Here is a 21785-nt window from a genome sequence, read left to right as displayed (position 1 = left end):
TTTTTGTGTTTTTGGATTTTCATGCAGGGCATCTGCACCACTTGGAAACAGGAAACGTCTCTCGTCATTGCCAACGTTCAACAGCTTGGGTGCCTGTATCCCACAGACGGTGGAAGCGTTATTTATTTCTCCTTCTAGAGGAAAAAATGTCGGATTCAATTCAAAGCCTTTCTTTTGCTTCCTACCTTAAAGGGGAATTGTCACCGTCACAGCTTTTGCTATTACTAAATGGGATATATGCTTGTTCTTCCACCTCACTGCAATGTGAGTAAGTTTAACTTTATCAAAGGGTGGTATATTAGTGGAATAGCCACCCAGCAGAAGTGGTAGAGGCTAATACAGTGGAGGAATTTAAACATGCATAGGATGGGATAGGCATAAGGCTCCTGAATCTAAGACTTTTGAGTCTTTACGTCAAGAAAAATGGGCAGACTGGATGGGACGGTTTCTACCGCACTTACACCAAATAGTATCATTCAGCACCAGCATTCTTTTATACATAACCCCAGGGCAATTAACCCCCTAACCCATCCTGGCCGATCCAGAATTCTTCACGAAGAGCCAGTCCGACCTAGATCTGGCCTTTGCAAAAGGGTACACAATGTTATTTTATGTGACCCGATGTAAAAGTGGGGTGTGCGAGCATCCGGCAAGAAAGCCGGAGGTTGGGGGGGGGGTCGGTGAGGTAAGGCTGTAGTATGTATGTATGTATGTTAAAGTGTATTTATAAGTGTGCGTGTTAGCATAAATATGTAAGTGTGTGAGAGGGAGTGTGTTTTGGCCTGGATGTATAGTGTGTGAGCATGAATGTGCATGAGAAGAGGCGTATGTTAGCGTGAATGTATGTTAGAACGTTAGTGTGAATGTGTGTGCCAGGGCATATGTGAGTTATCACCAGAAGGTGATAGCCCCCCCCTGCATAACATCTATTGCACTGGCTACTGAACAGTTGACAACCTAACAAGCCGAGTTGGTAAGGAGCAGCTCCTGGGTTTAGCAGCTTGAGGCAACGTTCAATACCAGGGTCCTGGGTGGGCTTCACTGAGTACCCTTGGATAGGTCACATAGAAAGCTATTGAGAAAAGTTGCACTGCATATTAAGCTATTCTGCAAAAAAAGTGTAATGTATCAAAAATACACAGATATTTTGAGAATTAAAAAGTTGTGTTCGTTCTTTTTTTTTAACCCCAGAGTTGCCACCTCTTTTTGTCGACTCTGGGAAAATTTCTGTTTGGTGAATAACCTCCTGAACTGTGATAATAGTCTCATACAAACACATTTTCTGCAAAGGCTGGGTCGTGGAAACTGTTAGTGCTATATAATTTTTTTATTGTTTTATATAGCGCCATAATATTCTGTAGCGCTGTACAATAGGTGCATATAAATGAAAGATAATTTTAATGAAGATGCCCCCATCCCCTGATCTCTGCTGAATTCAGGAGATATAGTTAATAATTTGTAACAGTAAGTAAGGATATCTCACAATGGAAACTGTTTCCCTTTCGGTGCGGGGTGATGTTAATATGTTATTTTTCTTGTGCTAGTTCATGTAATAGTTCTGACTGCCTCCCTCTGTAAAGCACAAAGTCTGTTTTATTTCTCTAATATGTGGATGGATTCACATCTAGGATCCCTTTAGATTGTAAGCTCATTTGATCAGGGCCCTCCTCACTTGTTTTTCATATTGCTGACCGGCCCAAGTAAAATGCTGCCCTGTGGTATGGAGGATGTATAACTGACAAACCAGTTCCCTTCCGTGAGTCTAAACTGCAGGGCAGTACTTTACCTGAGCTGGTCAGCGATATGAAAAACAAAAACATGTGCTGGAAAACATGGCCGATGTGGTCACCCTAGTGATACCTTATAGGAAATTGCACAGCTATAGCTGCCATCAGCCACAAATTTGCTTGGACTGTCCTGACAGCTGATGTCTAAGGTGTTGGGTGTGGTAGAGAGTGTGCGGAGTAAAAGGACTGCCAGGGACTCTGGATGCATAATGTTCAAATTGTGTGACATCACACGGCTTTAGGAGTCCTTGAGGTTGGAGCCAGGAAGTTGGTAGTTATGACTACATGTGATTAGTATCTTTCTTTACAATCTTAAGTGCAGCGTTACAATGTCAAACGGCATCATCAGGTATTCAGTTTCATTTGCAAAACTCATCTCACCAGCAACCAATTTCCATCATGGTTTCCTATCTATTATTTCTCGTCTTATTTCACCCTCTTCTCCTTTAGCTTCCAGCTTCCCTCCCTCCATAACAACCACAATGCACTCCACACCACTTCCGACCTCACCTCACATAAACCTCTCCTCCGTCTTATTTAACCAAACTCTTCTGTGTTTAGGAGACGTTAAACCCCGATCCCCTCATTCCTGTCCAAGCGCTTTTTATAGGAACCCAACAACCTCCTTCTCTTGCGCCGTCCTAAATGCAGTAAACGCACCACTATTACACCATCTCTTCCCACCATCTCTGAGATCACCGACTTTTCCGCATGAACTACAATCAAACCATTTTCGGCCACCTTCTATCTCCTCCTTTTAGACTGTAAGCTCTCCAATGCTTACTCCTCCTACACCAGTATGTCTTCGTTTGTATTCATGTTATTGGTCATTCTTCCATACCATAATAGAGCTATTGCTGGCGTACTACACATATAATGCACTCTAACATATATATGGGTAAGGGAGATGGTGTGTATGGGTAAAGGATAGCTAGTATATAAATGTATGGGTAAAGGATAGTTAGTGTATATGTGTGGGTAAAGGATACTTAGTATATATGTGTGGGTAAAGGATAGTTAGTGTATATGTGTGGGTAAAGGATAGTTAGTATAAATGTATGGGTAAAGGATAGTTAGTATATATGTGTGGGTAAAGGATAGTTAGTGTATATGTGTGGGTAAAGGATAGTTAGTATAAATGTATGGGTAAAGGATAGTTAGTATATATATATATATATATATGTATGGGTAAAGGATAGTTAGTATAAATGTATGGGTAAAGGATAGTTAGTGTATATGTGTGGGTAAAGGATAGTTAGTATATATGTGTGGGTAAAGGATAGTTAGTGTATATGTGTGGGTAAAGGATAGTTAGTATAAATGTATGGGTAAAGGATAGTTAGTATATATGTGTGGGTAAAGGATAGTTAGTGTATATGTGTGGGTAAAGGATAGTTAGTATAAATGTATGGGTAAAGGATAGTTAGTATATATATATATATATATGTATGGGTAAAGGATAGTTAGTATAAATGTATGGGTAAAGGATAGTTAGTGTATATGTGTGGGTAAAGGATAGTTAGTATATATATATATGTGTGGGTAAAGGATAGTTAGTGTATATGTGTGGGTAAGGCACACTGTATTTGTGTATATACAGTATATATAGGTATTTTTTATGTAAAGAAACTTGAGTACCAGCACCTCATTTTAATTTTATTTATTTTTTTACAAATAAAGCGCTGCCTGGCTGTCTTTGTATCGCTGCTGCTGGTGGCGGTGAAATGCTTATCATGTCCACTACTGTGAATCGTTGTGAAACTGTAACTAAAGTAACCAGAAGAACATCAGATCCGCGTTATTATAGGAAACGCGCTTCCTAAAGACGAAATACGATATGAAGATTTGTGTAAAGCATTGCTTCCCGAGTAATGTGGTGCAGTGTGGAGATTGTGACGCTGCAGTGTGTTGCGTTGTGAGTAGGTATACACTTTGCATAGAACTTTGCAGGGAGAATTAACACTATTTACGAAGAGCTAAATACCCAACTCTGTCCTCCTTTAACACTCCTGATAACTTCATGTGAGGGGCAGGACTGGAAAAATCCCCCGATAAAGACGCTTTGAAGGGTCTCAAGTTCAGGCCATTGAGAAAGCACAAGGGTTCAAGGAGTTTCTAACGCAGTACCAAGAAATAGCAGCGCCGATAAACGACCGCATGGAAACGGAGGACGCGTTATATTTGCTTTAGAGACGGCCGTGAAACGTAAACAGCAATTCCGGTCCGAGCGAGTGGGTCATGTGACTAACGTGACGCGCGATCCACTGAAGCGCGTCAGGTGACTGTTCATAGAAACATTTGTTTGAAAACATACTGAGAGCTCGGAGGACACATCGTCACCTGATTTACGCAATCTGACGGGTGCTTGTAACTGCAAATACCCCTATTTACTGTAATCACACCCTCCACTCACTGTAATCACGCGCTCTACTCACTGTAATCACACCCTCCACTCACTGTAATCACACGCTCTACTCACTGTAATCACACGCTCTACTCACTGTAATCACACGCTCTACTCACTGTAATCACACGCTCTACTCACTGTAATCACACGCTCTACTCACTGTAATCACACCCTCTTCTCACTGTTATCACACGCTCTACTCACTGTAATCACACCCTCCACTCACTGTAATCACACCCTCTTCTCACTGTTATCACACGCTCTACTCACTGTAATCTCACGCTCTACTCACTGTAATCACACGCTCTACTCACTGTAATCACACGCTCTACTCACTGTAATCACACCGTCCACTCACTGTAATAACACGCTCTACTCACTGTAATCACATACTCTACTCACTGTAATAACACACTCTACTCACTGTAATCACACCCTCCACTGTAATAACACGCTCTACTCACTGTAATCACATACTCTACTCACTGTAATAACACGCTCTACTCACTGTAATCACACCCGCCACTCACTGTAATCACACGCTCTACTCACTGTAATCACACCCTCCACTCACTGTAATCACACGCTCTACTCACTGTAATCACACCCTCCACTCACTGTAATCACACCCTCCACTCACTGTAATCACACCCTCCACTCACTGTAATCACACGCTCTCCTCACTGTAATAATACGCTCGACTCACTGTAATCACACCCTCCACTCACTGTAATCACTTGCTCTACTCACTCTATCACACGCAACTTGGCCGCCCTTTACTCAGGGCAAATCGGGGCCATCGGCGAGAGGTCCGGAGGGGTAGATCCAGTGCCAGAAGCGGCCAGGGCTGCAGACATGGCCACCGGCCTGCCTTACCTGATCAGCGACCTTGCAGCGCTCAGCCTAGCAGATAGAATCGAGAGTGTCTTGTTAAAACTGGGACTGTTGGGTGGTATATTTTTATGGGGGTCCTGCAAAAGCCCCAGCCTGCTTCCTAAATGTTAAAAAAATGGTTGGGGTGGGGGCTGTTTTTATATGGATGGGGCAAGAAATGAATTTGTAGGGCAAAACAGTGTCATGATTTTCCCATGACGGGGTACAAACAGAATGTGACATCAACGTGAGAATCGCATCACGACCTCTAAGGGTTAAAAAGTGAACGGATTTGTGAAAAAACCCAAAATAAGATAAAACCCATTTCACTGAAACCAGCAAAACCCCAGATCCATTAACCTGTTCTTCGCACGCAAGGAACACGTCTTCCCCGTAGCAAAAACCTACCGCGAGTGATGTTCTCGGGGTAAAATCAGGTCAATCTCGCCTCTAAAAAAGAAGCTAAATCTGAGCATTTTTAAATGCACTTCTCAAAAATGTATTGTTTCTATGGAAACCGAAAGCTTTACAGTTTCTATTTCTTATTATATTCTGAAGACCGTTCATATACCCCGGTATCTTCTGGTAAACTATCACCTCCCTAGTTTTTTTGGGGGGAGAACTACAATTGTCTCTAATAAACCTGCTTTTTTTTGAGACGTATTCAATCTACACAGAAAAGCATAAAACGCGTAAAAAATAAAATAAATAAAAAAACGAAAAAAGTTTTTATTCCAAGGGTTTGCCTCGTTTTCTGCATTTGAAAAATGCAGCACAGTACAGTATTACTGCTTGAAATACTGTGTGAAAAATTCCATTTTCGAGATAAAGATGATTCATAGGTCAGCTGACCCGCCGGGCACACGCCATACCTGCGAACTCTCAGGGTATTTGCCCCAGTCTCGGGGTGTCAGGGTAAAGGAGCAGATTCTCAGGGTCACACAGTCTGGAGCTCCTTCATACTCTACACCGCTGTGATCAGATAGAAGACTCCCAATCGGTGCTTTTGCTCCCAGTATGTTATGGTTGATATCCCTGCTTGAACGCAGGTGACTTAGTTAAGTGTATCTTTAAAATCTGACAAGTCAAAGGGGTTAATGTTTCAGGTCCCGCTCATTTAGAAAGTTGGTGCAGAAACATAGAATCTGCTAGCAGATCGGCCCCGTTTTTCCTGCTGTAAAGACTCAAACCTTAATCAGTCGTTGTTCTCGTCTCTACCACTTCTGCTGGGAGACTGTTCCACTTATCTTCCACCCAATCAATAAAGTAAAAACGTCTAAGCCTCTGGCCCTCTAGATTTAGGTTATGATCTCTTGTTCTAACATGTACTTTATGTATTTAAATGTTTCTATCCCATCCCGCTCTCTCTCATCTCTCCCCCAATCCGTGCAGGGAGTAGAGTCTCTCGCGTTGGACCATAAACCACGTTACTTTCTCTTAATAACAGCTTTACAAACAGCGTATTCCGTATTTCTCAAAGTCGCCAACATTTTGAGAAAGTAGCTTTCACTTTGAAAGTTACACGCTGCTTGCCAAGAGTGACCTACTGTTTCCATAGCAACAGACGAGATTCCCCCCCCCCCAAGATCCATAGAGGGGATCAGAACTAGATTCCCTCAACTGTTCCTGAGCCAAATTAACCAACCTCATTGCACGCAAGGAAGAGGGGAGGAGTCTGTCGGCATCCAATTATAACGTCAGGGCGTCTGAAGCCCATCAGCTGTCAGTCAGTCGCAGACCAAAGTAATTTTCATAATTATGTGCAAATTAAAAATGTTTTGGTTTTACGTAAACCTCCCAGAATCCGAAGGGGACCGTCTGACTAGAGGACAGTCTGTGTGGGAAAAGGACTTCATTAGCCTTGCCGTAAAGCAATCAGCTCAGTGCAGTTTACCAGCGTTGTCTGCCACACGCACTTTATTATCGGGCCTTTTGGACCAGGAGTTTCCAGGCCTCACTCTGCGGGTCGTACTCATACGTGGGAACTCTCCAGGTTTCAACCAGAGACTCTGGGTATCCGCCGCTTCTCCGGGGCGCAGGAGAAAGGTCCTGAAATGCCCCACTCCCCGCAAATTTAAATGGAGGAATGCCCCATAACGTCAGCGATGGCGCCCACTGACCGTACCTGGGAACCTTCCGGGTTTGGCCCTGTGAACTCAAGGAGCGCTTCTTCTCCAGTTCTATGGGTCAACACCCAAACGGGTCGCTCCTCGACAATTTCCTAAATGGAACGCCCCAGACATCAGCAGGACTCCCTATTGACGTCAGTGGGCACTCCAGGTGCATCCAATGAGGGTAGGCTCCAGGTATCCCAGAGCCCACAAGTCCCCAGGTATCCCCCCGGCAGAAAACACACAATGAAGGGGAAAGCCGTCAACGCCATGAAGCCTAAAAGTCCCCAGGTATGGTCACACTGTGACTCCATGTATAGTCTGTCACGAAAATGTGACATGTCACAAAAAAAATATATAATATGAAAAATAATTTTATTGTGATGAAATTACAATAATGTACACAAAAAAAATACGCAATGAGCAGCACGCGAGCCCCGCCCCCAAACGTCCCATGTATGTTTATAAGCTGCTCGTCTCGCGTCCCGCACTATTTTTTTTTTTTTTTTTAAACCCTCAATTTACATTTCCCTGTCATGTGACCGCTACACGTCATCCACGGCCGCGCCACCTTGATTTGCAGACGTCAGCTCGCATCCGGGAGGGGGGAAAGCGCTCTCCGCTGATTGACAGTTACCATAGCAACACGCTCATCCAGCCGCCATTTTGTTATCCCCCCCCAAGTATATTTCCGTGTTTTTTTTCCCGCGCGAATAAATCTGTCCGCGGCAGATACGCGGTGTTTCTCTAGCCACCCGCTCAATTTCTTTTTATTTTAAATATTTTTTAATTCGTTAATATTTTGGCTTCCCTTTCCGGAGCCGTTTTTATATACTGGGAGCGGGTGTCACGAAGTAATTTCCCCCCGTTATCACCCCTGCACTGCTGGGTTGGTGCGCACCGAGTCTCCGGTGGGTATCGGTGTGAAGGAAGATTCCCTCAGCCCTCCTTGGGCTGCGCAGCTTTAGAAACGCGCGCCATTTTGTGCCCCCCTCCTCTTTTTCCCTCCTCCTCCATCTCTCCCCCCTCCCCAGCCCTCTCTCCCTCCTCCCCAGCCCTCTCTCCCTCCATCCTGCACGGCCGGGAACCGAGGAACCGCCGCCTCCCCCCAGCAACAGCAGCGCACAGACTCTACAGCGAATTACTGCCCCGCTTCTCCGTGCCGTGAGCGGGCTGACTGAGCGGCGGCCGGGGGAGCGGACATGCTGCGCACCCGGGCTGTCTGATCGGCTACCCGGCTTATGCAGGCGAGAGAGCGGCCGGGAGCAGCACCGCCCCGGCTCCTGGAGGTGGAGGGAGGGAGAGAGTGCATGGAGCGGACTGGCTGACTCCCCCAGGCCGCTCGCCTGTCTCTAGCTCCCTCTCTCTCTCTATACACAGGTATATATTTAGCTGTCTCTGCCCAGTGATCCCGTTGGCTGTGCTGGATGTGACTGGCTGGGCTCGGATGGGCGTCTAACGGCCGCCGGAGAGACAGGAGAGGCGCAGGAGGAGACGGGTAAGAGCCGCCGATGGGCTGCCTTGTTTTTTTTGGGGGGGTATTTGTTATTGCCACCCCGGATGCCCCTGTCATGTATTACACAGGGGCCAATGCGATTTGCAACATCCCTTGGAACCCTTTGCGTGCCGTGGAGGTGTGATGGCATTTCTAATTCCCACCCCTAGATCCGCCGTACAGTCCGTATAGAGGCCACTGCAAACCCACAAGGCTGTCTCTGTGTTCGTATATATTTTCCCCTCAGCGCCCTTGGTTGGCGGGGGGTGCCCAGCCTCCTGATTTGGAATGCACCGCACACCTCTGGCACCCCAATTGTGTTAAAATAAAATGGCCATCAGGCACCTTGCTTAACATAGAGCCATCTTGTGCTGCTTTATTGGGGGATCGTCTCTGGGATGCGTTGTGCGGATCGCTTTGTATCGAGTATCCGGTTGCTGCGGGGGTTATGCGATGTATGGAGGTAGATGGAAGGCAACGTTAAGTCCGGCCTGGTGGGTGGTAGATCGCCCCTTTTATACCCCCTCTGGATTGCCCATCGCAGGCCTGTGGACGGGGTACCTGTGTGCGTGACGCGCAGGGGATGTGACCAGGCAAACCGCAATCACCTGTCCCGGTGAGGTTGAGCCGGTGTCTGGATGCCGGGGACCCGTCCTAGCGCTGTGTCTGGTTCGGGCCAAACTAATGTGACCGTCCGGCCCCCGGCGGCCGCTCTCCGTGAGATTTTTTGTTTGTATTTTTGGTACCGTTACTTTGTGATCTGGTTTGATGGCTGGAAGGACCCCACCACCTCTCACTCAGCCAGCAGCATGGACCGTCGGGTTTCTGGTGACATTTCGGTTCCTTATCTACATTTGTTTAAGGTGGCTGCCAAGGCAACCGGCCTCCTCGGAGGGGAGGGAGGGGAGTTTGGGGTTGGAGGTGGGTAGATCCAATTTTTGGCATAATTATCTAAAGCTGACATTTAAAATAAAAAAAAATAAAAAACATGTATGTAACATGTATGCAGTTATTCTCCTTAGAGGTTATGTACGTGGCTGGTACCTTGTGTGCGGAATTGTATGTCTTCTGTGTTCTTTCTGTACTGCAGATCTGGGGGTGATTTGTTTGTGATTACATTTGCCTTTTGGCCCCAATGGGCCCTCAATATCTGTATTCAAAAACCTGCTTGCAATCTGGCAAATTGGCTAAATTCTATGATCCAGACGTTGCCGGATCTAAATGGTGAAATCCCATCGTATTAATGTACCTACCCCAAGGTGTTACCAACCCCAACGGGAAGGCAGATCGCAGCTCCTAAAAAGTTACTGGCCGGTCGGCCCGGGTCACAAAGTGTGACGTGTTACTGTGGCTCAGTCAGTCCGTGCCCGGCCAGTAAAGATCAAACCAAAACGCTTCCCGGAGTCTTTACCTGCCTGTAAAATATAGTCACGTTGCTCACACCTGTCTGATCTGTTTGTGTGTAACGAGCGGTCCAAACATGTTTTACGATTGCGAGCGAGCCTTCTGTTCATAGAGTAAGATGTAGAGACATCCGTGTCCCTTTCTTCAAATGCAATTACTTCATAATTGCTTCTGAAGAAGAGACCTCTGAGGCCTCGAGCACAGGTGATTAAACATGGTTGAAGGTATCAGACGGCTTTGCGTTGTCCGTATGGTGTGTTTTTGTGTTTAGTACTCTGTATTTTTCTGTGTTTTATCAGCCGCTGCCGTGCGCAGATTGAAAGGTTTCCTTTGCGAGCGGCTGCCGGTACCCGGTTTCACCGGTCGTTCCGGTAAGTGGATCGCGGTGGATTTAGTGGCCCTGTGAGCAGTTACCTGGTTTGAATGAGTGTGTGGGCACTTAGAACAAATGTCACCTGTCTCAGTGCGGTGAATCCCATCTGTACTACTACTTTTTGTAGCGGGCCTGTAGTATGTGCAGGTGTTGGCTCTTTTTATAACTGTCATGATGTCATACATTGGATTATTTTATGATACAGGCAGGTCGTTTGATGATTGCTTTATCGTATAGCTGGTCTGATGAACGTTTTAGAGTAGTAGAGCTTGTTTTCCCGCAGGTATCGCACAGACATCGCTCGGCCATTAGTGAGGCAGGTAACGCTCACCTGTACAGAGCGCATGGCTTCACTTCTCCTCTCGGAAACAAGACTGGCTTTCCCGGTGTGCTGGGAGTGAATGTGCTGTGTGTGTAGCTCTGCTTCCATGATGGTGTCGGGCCTGTGGGCCGGCGGTTCACTCTGAGAAGACGGATCCTCCAGTGACTGCAGCGGTTCTAACGGACCCGGTAACCGTGCAGAGGACCATTTTATTTATGGCCAACGTCTGCATTTATGAACAAAATCCAGTCCGGTTCATGAATGCTCTTCAGCCCGATTTAAATCGGTCAAAATATGGGAAACAGACTCTGAAATCATGCTGTGTGAAGACTGATCATGTAGATAATCTATTATCACGCGTAATGTGTGCATACGCCGCTCTTTAAAGGGGCCGTTCCACCTTCTCTACTGATTGCAACACTTTTGTAATGAAATGCGCCGTTAGGAACATCATTTCTAGTTCTGCTGAATGGACCGACCCGTCCCAGAATTGTGACATATTGCCTTATCCGTAATATATACATAAAGTTTTTGTTTTACTTGTCATGTGACAGACGTTGATAGATTGTTACCGTGCAAAGTAAAAAGGCTTCTTTAAAAGTTTCCGTGGAGTTTTTTTTGGTCATTAAACATTCAGACTAAAGAATAAAATGATCCACTTAAGGTTTATTTACTGAACAACGAATGTTTTGTTTGAGAAGAACACGTTTTAAGTGCACTTAGAACAGCGCAATACCCCCGGGCCTCTGTGTGAGGTAGTCTGTCGGGTACGGAGCGCTGCCTCGCCGCAGAGGCGGTCCCATACACCTGAGTTATGTGAGCAGTGATAAACCGATCACGGCTCACGCAGTAAAGCCGGTGTTTATAAACAGGCCTTGTATGCCGTGCTGTCCGTCTCGCGCTCCACCAGGCAGAGACAGAAAGTGCTCTCCCCAAGACGGACTTTCAGATCAGGGACTTATTAATGTGGCTAAAGCCCCCCCCCCACATTGGATCAGCCCTGGGACAGTCTAATATCCGTGACCACCCCTACCACAGAATAACTGATATCAAAGCACTCTGGAGGAACCCCATTCCTTCATTTAATATGCATTCCTCGAAATGATAGAACGCTGCACACGGAATGTGCCGCCGTCTACAAACTCTGCTTCCTTCCTCGATGATCCAAAGTTTCTTGCCACTGATTGGATGCTTGAGCTTCCAATCTCTGTGGCAGTGTATAGTACTTGCTACGAAAGCAATGGGAGCATTGCTGTCAACTGATTGGCTGCTTAAGCTGTCAAATCAGTGGCAGGAATCTCCCCCAATGATAGTACAACATGTGGAGGGAAATGCGTTCAGCTGAATGCCTCTCCTGCGGGGCATTTAGCTGAGGGGGGGAATGAACCTCATGAAAATTTAAAGGGGCCACACAGCTGTCATATGTTCATTCTTTCCTCCCCCTTTGGTGAAAGCCGGTTGCTGCCTCCTGTAAATTGGATTGAAGAGGAGATGTTCATTCAGTATAAGAAACCGAGTTTTATGTTAGTTTTGCCAACATAGATATAGATATGGAGATATATATATATATATAATAGATTATATATTCTGATGCTCAGCAGTTCCGGCCGCGGCGTTCTTCGCTCCCACCTGTAATATCTCTCGTGTTAATGAAACGGGTTTAGCGTTTTCTTCTACAATCTAAGCGACGTTCAGCTTCCGCGTGGCCTAATCCAAAAATAAAGCCTGCATCCCAAATACGTCTGCCGGGCTTCCGGGTTCAGCGTATGCCGTTCAATTACTCCTTCCTACGAGCGAACAAAGTTCTTAGCGTGGAGATGATGGAATCGTTGGCGGTTATTCCTAATAGTCATGAAAAAAGTTATTGGCCTCCCAATCATTAGAGAAAAGTGAATCGTAGCCATGCTGGTGATAATTTTTATTTATTTTAGGATTAATAATTGTATTTCCTGTCCTGGTCAATTCTCTTCTCTGCTTTTTACCCCAGTTATAACTTTAAACACCCAGGAAAATAACCGGTGAATAGATACAACGGACGATACAAATTGCCAAATAAGTTACAAACGGCACACGGGAGAAACCTGTAGAAAATAAATCCACGTGATGTAAGCTGTTTAGGCCAACCTGATGGGAAAATTGTGTCCTGACTCGTTCACAGAGGACATCGAGAGCAAAATACTGTTTTTTCTTTGATTTTAAAAATAGTGATTTTTCGCCAGGAACGGTTTAAAAAGCTTTGATGCAGATTTCCGATTGGGATTTTAGGGGCACGTTCGCTTAACACAAGACAGATTTTCAACTCATGTCTTCATTATGGTTGGTCAACCACAGGGAGTCGCAAGAAGATTTGAGCTGCATAATGCATGCCTCCCAACTGTCCCACTTTGCGCGGGACAGTCACGATTTTGTCATTCTGTCCCGCTGAGCGAATCCATACTGGAAATGTGCTGCCTCCCAAGCTCCAGCTTCCCAATTCGCCGGGGGGGGGGGTTGGTAGAAGTTGGGAGGTATGATAAAGCATAGTATATCAGTAGTTGATGAAATCCCCCCACACTTTATTGTACTGGTCAGCCCCCCGGTGGGCTCGGACGTTTATACCGGGCAGATTGGAAAATTTTACACTCCAAGGAGTCGTCGCAAAAGTTAAAAATGTAATTTTGGGGAAGGAAGCCTTTGGTTTGGGGAAAGAGTTGCTGAGTTCCCTCTGCAATTTGTGATCGAGGCGGCTGTTCTTGGAATGTTGTTCAGAGTAAGTTAATTATGCAAATATTTTTTGGCCAACCCAGTTGGCAGTGGAATAAACCATTGGTCCCTACTATCCTAGAGGTGCAAATCTTCACTGAATCCCCTAGAAAATACAAAAAGAATGTTCACTACAATGGAAGATCTATATGGATTGTTTTGTTAGGTATGGGACCCGTAGATCTTGCAAGCGGCTTAGAGTATTTGGCCTAGGTACATGGAGCCCTCCGAGGTGGCTGAGCAGGAGGGGGTGTCCCTGTCATATATTCTGTTCATTTTTTACATTTTTATTTGTGTGCCTCATACTCTGCATTTCTGTTCAAATTTATTGCTAAACTGGTTATTCTAAAAGATGTGACCTGGGATGACCATACGCACACGACATGCACTACCGTTTAAAAGTTTGCGGTCGCTTAGAAATGGCCCTGCTTTAGAAATATGACCATTAAAATAACATGAAACGGATGAGAAATCCAGCGCAGACGGGGTTAATGCTGTAAATGACTATTGTAGCTGAAACCGCAGATTTTTAATGGAATCTCTTCATAGGCGTACGGAGGCCCTTTATCACTCCCATCACTCCTGTGTTCCAATGGCCCTTTATCACTCCCATCACTCCTGTGTTCCGATGGCCCTTTATCACTCCCATCACTCCTGTGTTCCGATGGCCCTTTATCACTCCCATCACTCCTGTGTTCCAATGGCCCTTTATCACTCCCATCACTCCCGTGTTCCAATGGCCCTTTATCACTCCCATCACTCCCGTGTTCCAATGGCCCTTTATCACTCCCATCACTCCTGTGTTCCAATGGCCCTTTATCACTCCCATCACTCCTGTGTTCCAATGGCCCTTTATCACTCCTTGTGTGTGTTTCAATGCTGGTGTGTACTCACCTGTCGCTTCTAATAAAATGATACTTTTAAAAAAACCCAAAACACTTAATTTTGGGTAAACTATATGCCAGTTTGGAAGATTCCATAATGTTAGTTGTTGACGTGTGGAGAGCCTGTAGTTTTAGTAAATGGTGACTTGAGCGGGCGGTGGACGTGGCTCTGGTGCTGATTGTGATTTATTAAGTCTTTGTACTTATTTATTCCTTATAACTTTGTCCATGTCCCTGGGTTCCTGAATTGGACCTGGGAGAGAAGCGTTATTTCTCTACTGATGTTTATTTACTTGGTTTAATTTTAGTTCTCACTTCGCTGGCAGATGCCCCCCCCCGCTGAGCTTGCCCTGTATAATGCATGATTTTAATGGGTGAGGAGACCTTGGATAAGTGCCACTGACTGGACTATACATCATACAGGGCCAGCCAAGCTGAAGCTCACTGCGATTGGCCTCTCATAATGTATAAGGAAGCCAAGGAGCTGAAACTGCAGCTTTACTGCAAACTCTCCTGTCAGCTGTGGCGTGCAGCTTGTTTTCATGCATGTTCATGAGGTAAAAGGCCCAAATCCAGTACGGAAATTCCCATTATCTCCGGGATGAGAACCTTTTTATGCCATTGAATTGAATAAGAAAACCTCTCCGTCGAGGTGTAAACTGATGTTTCAGTGGCCTGGCAGTGGTGCACAGTATCCACTACTTGTAAAGCTGTACGAGTGTGACCGGTCGTTGGATTGTGCAAACATAGGAGTGTTTGGCGGCTCGGGGTGATTTCTTCTGATTAGCGATGATGAAGCAGTTTGTTCCGCGGCGCTGGTATCGTTCCGCTCCGGCTCGGTCTCTATCCGCTTCCCGATGAATCCGAGCTTCGGGGGAAGCTGCTGTTTACAAACATCGCCTCGGTCACATGATCCTCTCGCTGACCTTATGACTCCTCTGACCCGTATCCAGTGAGGAAGCCGGTCATTAAAGGGAACCCCAGCCTTTGTGTGTTTGTTACGTTGTCCCCCCAACGCTGTTCTCATAGAAACACAGAATTTTCTGGCAGAAATGACCCGTTTGGCCCATCTAATCTGCCTGGCTTCTCCTGTTCTAAAGACTCGGCCCTTAACCAGCCCCTGGTCTTATTTTATATTCAGAATCACCACATGCCTCTCCTGTGCATGTTTAAATTCCCTCTCTGTATTAGCCTCTACCACCCCTCCTCGGAGGCGGTTCCGTTTATCTACCACACTTTCAGTAACATAAAACTCTTCTTTACTTCAGATCTAAAATGTTGGTTGTGTATTTGTTTACACAGAGCCCTAAGTGTACCCCGGCATCGTGTGGGGCGTCCCTCTTTCTCTATTTGTTTTGCTGTGCGCCCCGACGTTCTCTCAGCATCGGCGTCACGTCTGCTGGTTTGTATCGCGCCGGATGTGCTGCATTCATGAGGCTTCAGCGGCACTTCCAGGGACATGTCATGGCAACCCGCTTCTTTACTTTCATTTGGCTCGTACTGGGATAAGAGTTCTACCTTCTATCTCAATTAGAGAAGCAAAGTACTCTCTCTAGGCCCGGAGCAGCGCTCTAAAGTGTCATGGCGGCACAATGGGCCTTTGCTGCCTTTTACATGCTTTATAGATGAAATACAGCGGGAAGTTTTCTTTCCTAAGGCTGCCTGTGCCTGATACCTGCCTAGTCAGTGGGTTTCCAGCCTGGCCCCCAACCTGTTTCTATAAACTGTAGCCCTGTACAATGTATAACACTGGGGGCCAAATAAACTCTGCATCCCTGTCGTCTCACACATACATAGTGTTTAGGGTTTGCATGAGATATCATGTGACGTCACTGAAGCCATCACAAACATGGGTAGCGTGGAATAAGGTGCGCGCTGCCCCTTTAATTAATATAGACCACGTCTTGTGTCTGCGACGGGTAGAGCTGTATAATGCGGTCATCGTTGCCGTGGCTCATGGAGATGGGTATTGGTGGCCGTAGACTCGTACTTTCGCATTAGAGGGTCTGTGAGGATGTCTGACGTGATGAATGTACGAGCCGCGCTACGACGGTCTGCATGTTATATAGTGGGTTATATACGGAATATGATGGCGCTATATAAAAGTTTTAATAATGATATACCAATCTATTGTAACAGATACAAGCTCGAGCCGGTCTGTATAAAGCACCCTGGTGAGTCTCGCTTTCTGCCTGCATTACGTTATAAAAGCCCAAAACCTTTCACTGTTACATTTTCCACCAGCGGGATTTTCGTCTAAAGCCGGAGCGTCAGAGGGCTGCGTGCCGTGTGAGGAAGTTTTACTTTACTGAGAGGGTAACCGATAAATGGTTTTTTAGGTTAATACAGCGAGGGAATGTAAACATGCGCGGGATCGGCAGAAAGGGCCTAAGACGAGACCAACGACTGATTAAGGTCTCAGTCTTTGAAGCGGGCCGAATGGGGCCGGTCTGCCGGCAGATTCTGTGTTCCCGTGTTTGTCGCTGCGTACCGGATTTTACCTACAGAAAGTGTGAAGCCAACTCTTTCCCCCAGATTTTTACTTAAAATGTAAAATATACCAAACTTTTAATGAAAACCCATCCACAATCCACACGTTTCTTCTGAAACAAAACTGTCAACAATTCTCTTCCGGGAAAATAATAAAAGGCGCCTTTTTTTAAGTGTTTTTTTTTGCTGATTTACGGTGTATCTGCGTAGGAATTCTATACATTCTGTTAACACGTTAAAAATCAGAGACATTCTGGAAGAGAATTGGAAGAACGGCTTCAATGGCTATAATGGCCGCTTAAACGGAGACTTGACACGGGAGCTTGTGATTATTTAACTCTTATTGTAACATGGCGGAGTAAAGTGTGTTTATTGCTCAGGAATAGTCGCTGCTCCTTAACGCTAAATATTGAGATCCCCGCTGACCGGCTTGGCCGTTCCCGGCACTCCGATGGTGCGAATGCAGAGATGGGAATCTGCTTTGGAAGCGCATGCTGGGTCCCTGAGTGTACGAACAACAAGCTAATGGGGGGGTTTATCCAACGCCCTGAGACCCACGAAAAGGGTTTCTGTCGGCCTTTTAGACCATTGTAGGTGCCAACACCAATCTGGCCAAATGAAGTCCTCAGACTCGTTGGTCGGACGTCCCTCCAGGGGATTTAAGATCGAGTGAAATGTGACGAGGACGGTGCTTGTCTGCTAGCCGGCTGGACCGAGAAGGTCAATAAAAGCCGTTCTGTTTAATATACTGATACCCCGTACCCTGAAACCGTACTTCCGTGTGGAGTTCCCTATAGACGCTCAGCAGGTGGATGTGCTGGAAAGCAGTGTAAGGACTCTGCTCATCCAGTAGCCTGCGGCCTCCCACGTAAAGCCGATATCCGCTGTTTATTGTATGGAAACCAGCATTGTTTTAAAGTCTAAAATAGTTCCGTTCTATGAAATATTTTTAATATAACTCAATAGAAGTGCCTTTTTTTTAAACATTAAAACGTGCATCTATAGGTTTAATGCGTACGGCCAGGAATATAATTCTTTAATCTGTTACTGGGGTCCGTGACGTTCCCCCGCGCAGCGTTTGTGAGAAGTTTGAAGAAGATTCAGCTCCCTGACCTCGCTTTACATCGTGAATGTGTAACCCCAGCGAGCTTCTGCAGCAGGTGCTTGGCCAGCCCTGTACAATGTATAGTTGAATCTGTGCAATTTCTCAAAGTCCTCTCCCATGAAATTATACATTATACAGGGCACGGTGTCATGCTGGAGAAACCTGCCGCTGTTGGTCCATCATATTGAATAGCCAAGCAAGTTAAATCCACAACCTGCAAGTGAATAGACCAAGTTACCTGTTCAACAAGTTCAAGTCACCTTTACCTGTGTCGCTTTTTTAATTTTTTTTAGAACTTTATTTTAAAAGCCAAATGAACATTATATCACTTTTATGCGCAGGTTTAATGCCAACGAGCGTGATCGCAAAGAAGTGTTTAGTGATTTGGTTTTCCTTTTATTTTCCAGACGCTTGAATGGCATCTATAACCTTTCTGATGTCTGACGCTTGCCTGGAGAGGATAAAACCGACTTGTTTGCGTGTGACCAGAGAAGGTATGTAAGAACTTTTCATGGCGGCATCGTTTTCCGAGCCCGAGCCTGGTTTATTAGGCTTATTAAACATTTCGTTACATAAAACAGGGACCGCTTTCCTCATCATCAAAGCCAAAGCCCCTTTTCAGTTGGTACTGTTATTATTATATAATGTATATCGCTCAGAGGATGTTGGAGGTCCAAAGCTCAGATATTATCATATATGCAGATACCCCAGGGCATGTAGTCGGGTATGTTGTACGTGGCTATAACTTATGGCGTGGCCAGGCTTATGTGTTCTGAGCCAAGAGGATCACACAGCATAGAATTTGACGGCGGATAAAAACCATTCGGCTGTCTATAGTCTACCTGCTTTTAAAAAAAAAAACACTTTAAACTTTAATCATTTATTGGTCTTTTCTCAAATTCAGGATGCCCTCAGAGTCCTCTAGAAGCAAAGCAACAGTCTGTCGCCGAGGCCAGCCCTGTCTGGAGTCAAATAGTTTTGCCATAAGTTGCGTAGTGTATAGGTCGGCGGCTGTTAAATATAGTTATGTATCAAAAGTGCAGATGTGACCCCGATTTCTGCCAGTGAACCCGTTTGAAGTTTTTATGGAATTTTTTTAAATTTTATTAATTCTGGGGGTATATTGTGCACAAAATTAGTAGCCTGTTTGTGTGAGGAACGGCTTGTTTTAGGGCCATAGTTTTTCATGTGATAAAATATTCACGCTGCCATCAGAGGCTTTGCTGATAAAGGGCTGTGAGCAGTCAGCGTGTGTGAACGTGTGTCGATGTTACTCTCCTCCTATTGTAGTAACGACTGCGCTACTGAGTCTGTTGGTATTCTGTAAACCAGCGTAACGTATAGAGCAGGCGTCTCCTGAATGCATACTCGCCTCGCCTGACCGCAAGGGCCGATATATACCGAGAGTCAAACAATAGCCTCCGACTCGGGTTTGTGTGTCTGGTGTTACCTGTTGGGATTAGTAGTTCGGTGGGAGCGGGAGAGACCCGGGCTCTGCACACCTGCCTCTGAACGTGGATTCGCTTGTATTGTAATGTTCCTTTTGTGTTTTCTCGAGTATGACCCGGTCACAACCAGCCGGAATAAACTAACTTATTACCTCTGATTGCGTGAGTCTGCCACTGACCCGACCGCTTTTATTTCTTTTGTTACGTACGTATTGAGTCGGTAACCGGTCCTGCCTGGGTCATAAACAAAATGTTTTTTTTTTATTTTTTATTTTTGGTTTTTAATTCTTTGGATTTCTCTGCTGCTCTGCGAACCGTACGATTCTAACAAATTGAAATTGACAAAGCAAAATGATTTGTCCGTTGATCGAGTTCATTGAAAGTCTACTGTTTTGCGCTGTACCTGCGCTCGCACGCATAGCGAATGTCGCGCCCAATACACGGAAAAGATTTGTAAAGTTATAGCCTTTGTTAGAAGGATGTTTTTATTGTGGGGGGGCGTGTAATATGTTGCTTCGGAGGGAAAGCATAGATGTTCCAGGTGCAAATTATGTTTATATTTCCTCGCCTTTTTAATCTATGAACATTGTGTGTGTGTGTGTGTGTATGTATATAATTTTTTTTTTTTTCTTTCAAGCTGTGTGTACTTTACTGAGAGGGTGGTAGATAAATGGCACAGCTTCCCATCAGAATTGGTTAAACTCATACAGAGTTTGAATCCAAACATGCATGGGACGGGCATTGGGCTCCTGAATCTAAGACGAGACCAACGACTGATTAAGAGACTGGAGGTCCAAACGGTTCTTATCCGCCATCCAATTCTGTGTTTCTATGTTAAAAAAATAAAATAAAATAAAAAAAGCGGATCTGTGCCAATGCTCAAGTAATAAACCCCAATAAAAGACTTTTTTGGCATTGGGGATAAGTAAATACATCAGAACGTGGAACAAATAAACGCTTTTGCTCAGTTCAAAGAGCTGTCGTCCCATGAATGTTTTTTTTTGTATACTTTATATTAAACCCCTTTGGAATCTCTCGCTATGGTTCATAGATACGTCCAGTCGGCAGCGAAACGCAGCGTCTGGAAGTGCTACTCTGTATTTATTATCCCTTGTGTTTGTTGGTTCTCTCAGTTTTGTGGTTTGCGGCTGGACTCTCCCCTCCATTCCCTGGATATGAGACTTGAAAGAAGACGATGCATACAGGTAAACGCCTCTTTACACGATTCTTTACAACTCATGTCTGTGACGATAAAGTTATACAAAAAAAAAAAGCAATTGTCAAAGAGCCTCCGCGTTGCGGTTGATGGCGGTTTTTGCCATCGAGCCCATAAGTCGTGTCTCTTGAATACGTGAATAGTCCTGATACGGGGATAATTAATGATACGGCGCCGTACGTTTTTCACCGGGTATTAAAATCTTCCATCTTTGCGTTTTTTAACACGTAGAGAAGTCTCGGCTTCGCTTTTCTGTGTGCAGACCTCTCCTCCGCGTACTTTGCGTCTGGCTGCTTTCATCACCGAGCGACTATTGCTGAAGTTGCTGAAATGCAGAGACCAGCCCCCGAGACTTTATTTTTTGTCCAAAATAATAATTTTATTCAATTCAAATTTTTGATCTTTTCTTGGTATTTAGATTTTTGTGCGTTTGTTTTTCGTAGCCCTGTAGTTGTCTCTTCATGAACCCCGTCCCGAGTATTTTTTTTTTTTGATGGAACATGGAAGGACCAAATCGTCTGCCTGTGTAGATGCGTCGCAGTGTTTCTTATGCCGTGAGGCGCTCTCCCACCTCCTCTGTCAAACTTTTTTCCTTGTACCATTGAAGGGCCAAACCCCCTAATAATTTGCCGCCGCCTACATTTTTCAGTGAGTGCCTAATTGTCATGTGATGCCAAACCAGATACCGATACGCTGTTGCCATAAAAACGATAAAAGTATTTCTGTTTAAGCCGTCAGATGAAAGAATAAAACTCCAGATCACGCCATTAACAACGTATAGAGACTGCTTACTTCTCCTGTGTGTTAAATGGACAGATAAAGATAATTAGGCTTCAATTTTCCTAAAACATTTTTTTTGCTTCTGGTGATGTAGACGCTGTTGATCTCCTGATCGGTAATCCAGTAATGTGCGATAACACGCGTGTACTGGTGTATGTAGATACAGATAGAGGCGTAATAACTTATTCCTCCAGCCGATCTGCTCAAAAGCATTTGTTAATCGAGGGCCGGCATTGGCCGTATCAGCTTCCTGCTTCCCCAGGCCCATAAACCCCTCCGTCTATGGCCCTGGAAGGCGCAAAGCTCGTATGGCCCATGCCGGCCCTCCATTGGAGGAAAAAGGTTATT

The 21785-nt window shown here is 45.3% G+C and overlaps 1 protein-coding gene and 1 long non-coding RNA gene across 4 annotated transcripts in view; one reads left to right on the top strand and one right to left on the bottom strand.

The window, feature by feature from the left end:
* On the bottom strand, positions 1-7292 carry LOC128473991 (uncharacterized). The gene is made up of 2 exons (XR_008346306.1): positions 7193-7292; positions 1-134 (listed from the first exon to the last, which is right to left on the bottom strand). It is a non-coding gene; the product is annotated as an uncharacterized LOC128473991 (long non-coding RNA).
* Positions 7293-8226: 934 nt separating this feature from the next.
* The window catches only part of DYRK1A (dual specificity tyrosine phosphorylation regulated kinase 1A), a 31502-nt gene continuing 17943 nt past the window's right edge, over positions 8227-21785 (top strand). The window contains exons 1-3 of one of the 3 annotated variants that reach the window (XM_053456217.1): positions 8227-8676; positions 18401-18487; positions 20575-20646. In XM_053456217.1, the coding sequence (XP_053312192.1) occupies positions 20637-20646 (10 nt within the window). In that variant the 5' untranslated portion in view covers positions 8227-8676; positions 18401-18487; positions 20575-20636. Of the gene's footprint in view, positions 8677-18400; positions 18488-20444; positions 20647-21785 lie in introns of those variants that run through there. The other 2 variants (XM_053456214.1, XM_053456215.1) reach the window with 2 other exon arrangements.

The sequence above is a fragment of the Spea bombifrons genome, chromosome 2 (genome assembly GCF_027358695.1).
Source record: "Spea bombifrons isolate aSpeBom1 chromosome 2, aSpeBom1.2.pri, whole genome shotgun sequence".
NCBI classification, from domain to species: Eukaryota; Metazoa; Chordata; class Amphibia; order Anura; family Pelobatidae; genus Spea; species Spea bombifrons.
This window is presented reverse-complemented; position numbering and strand designations above follow the sequence as displayed.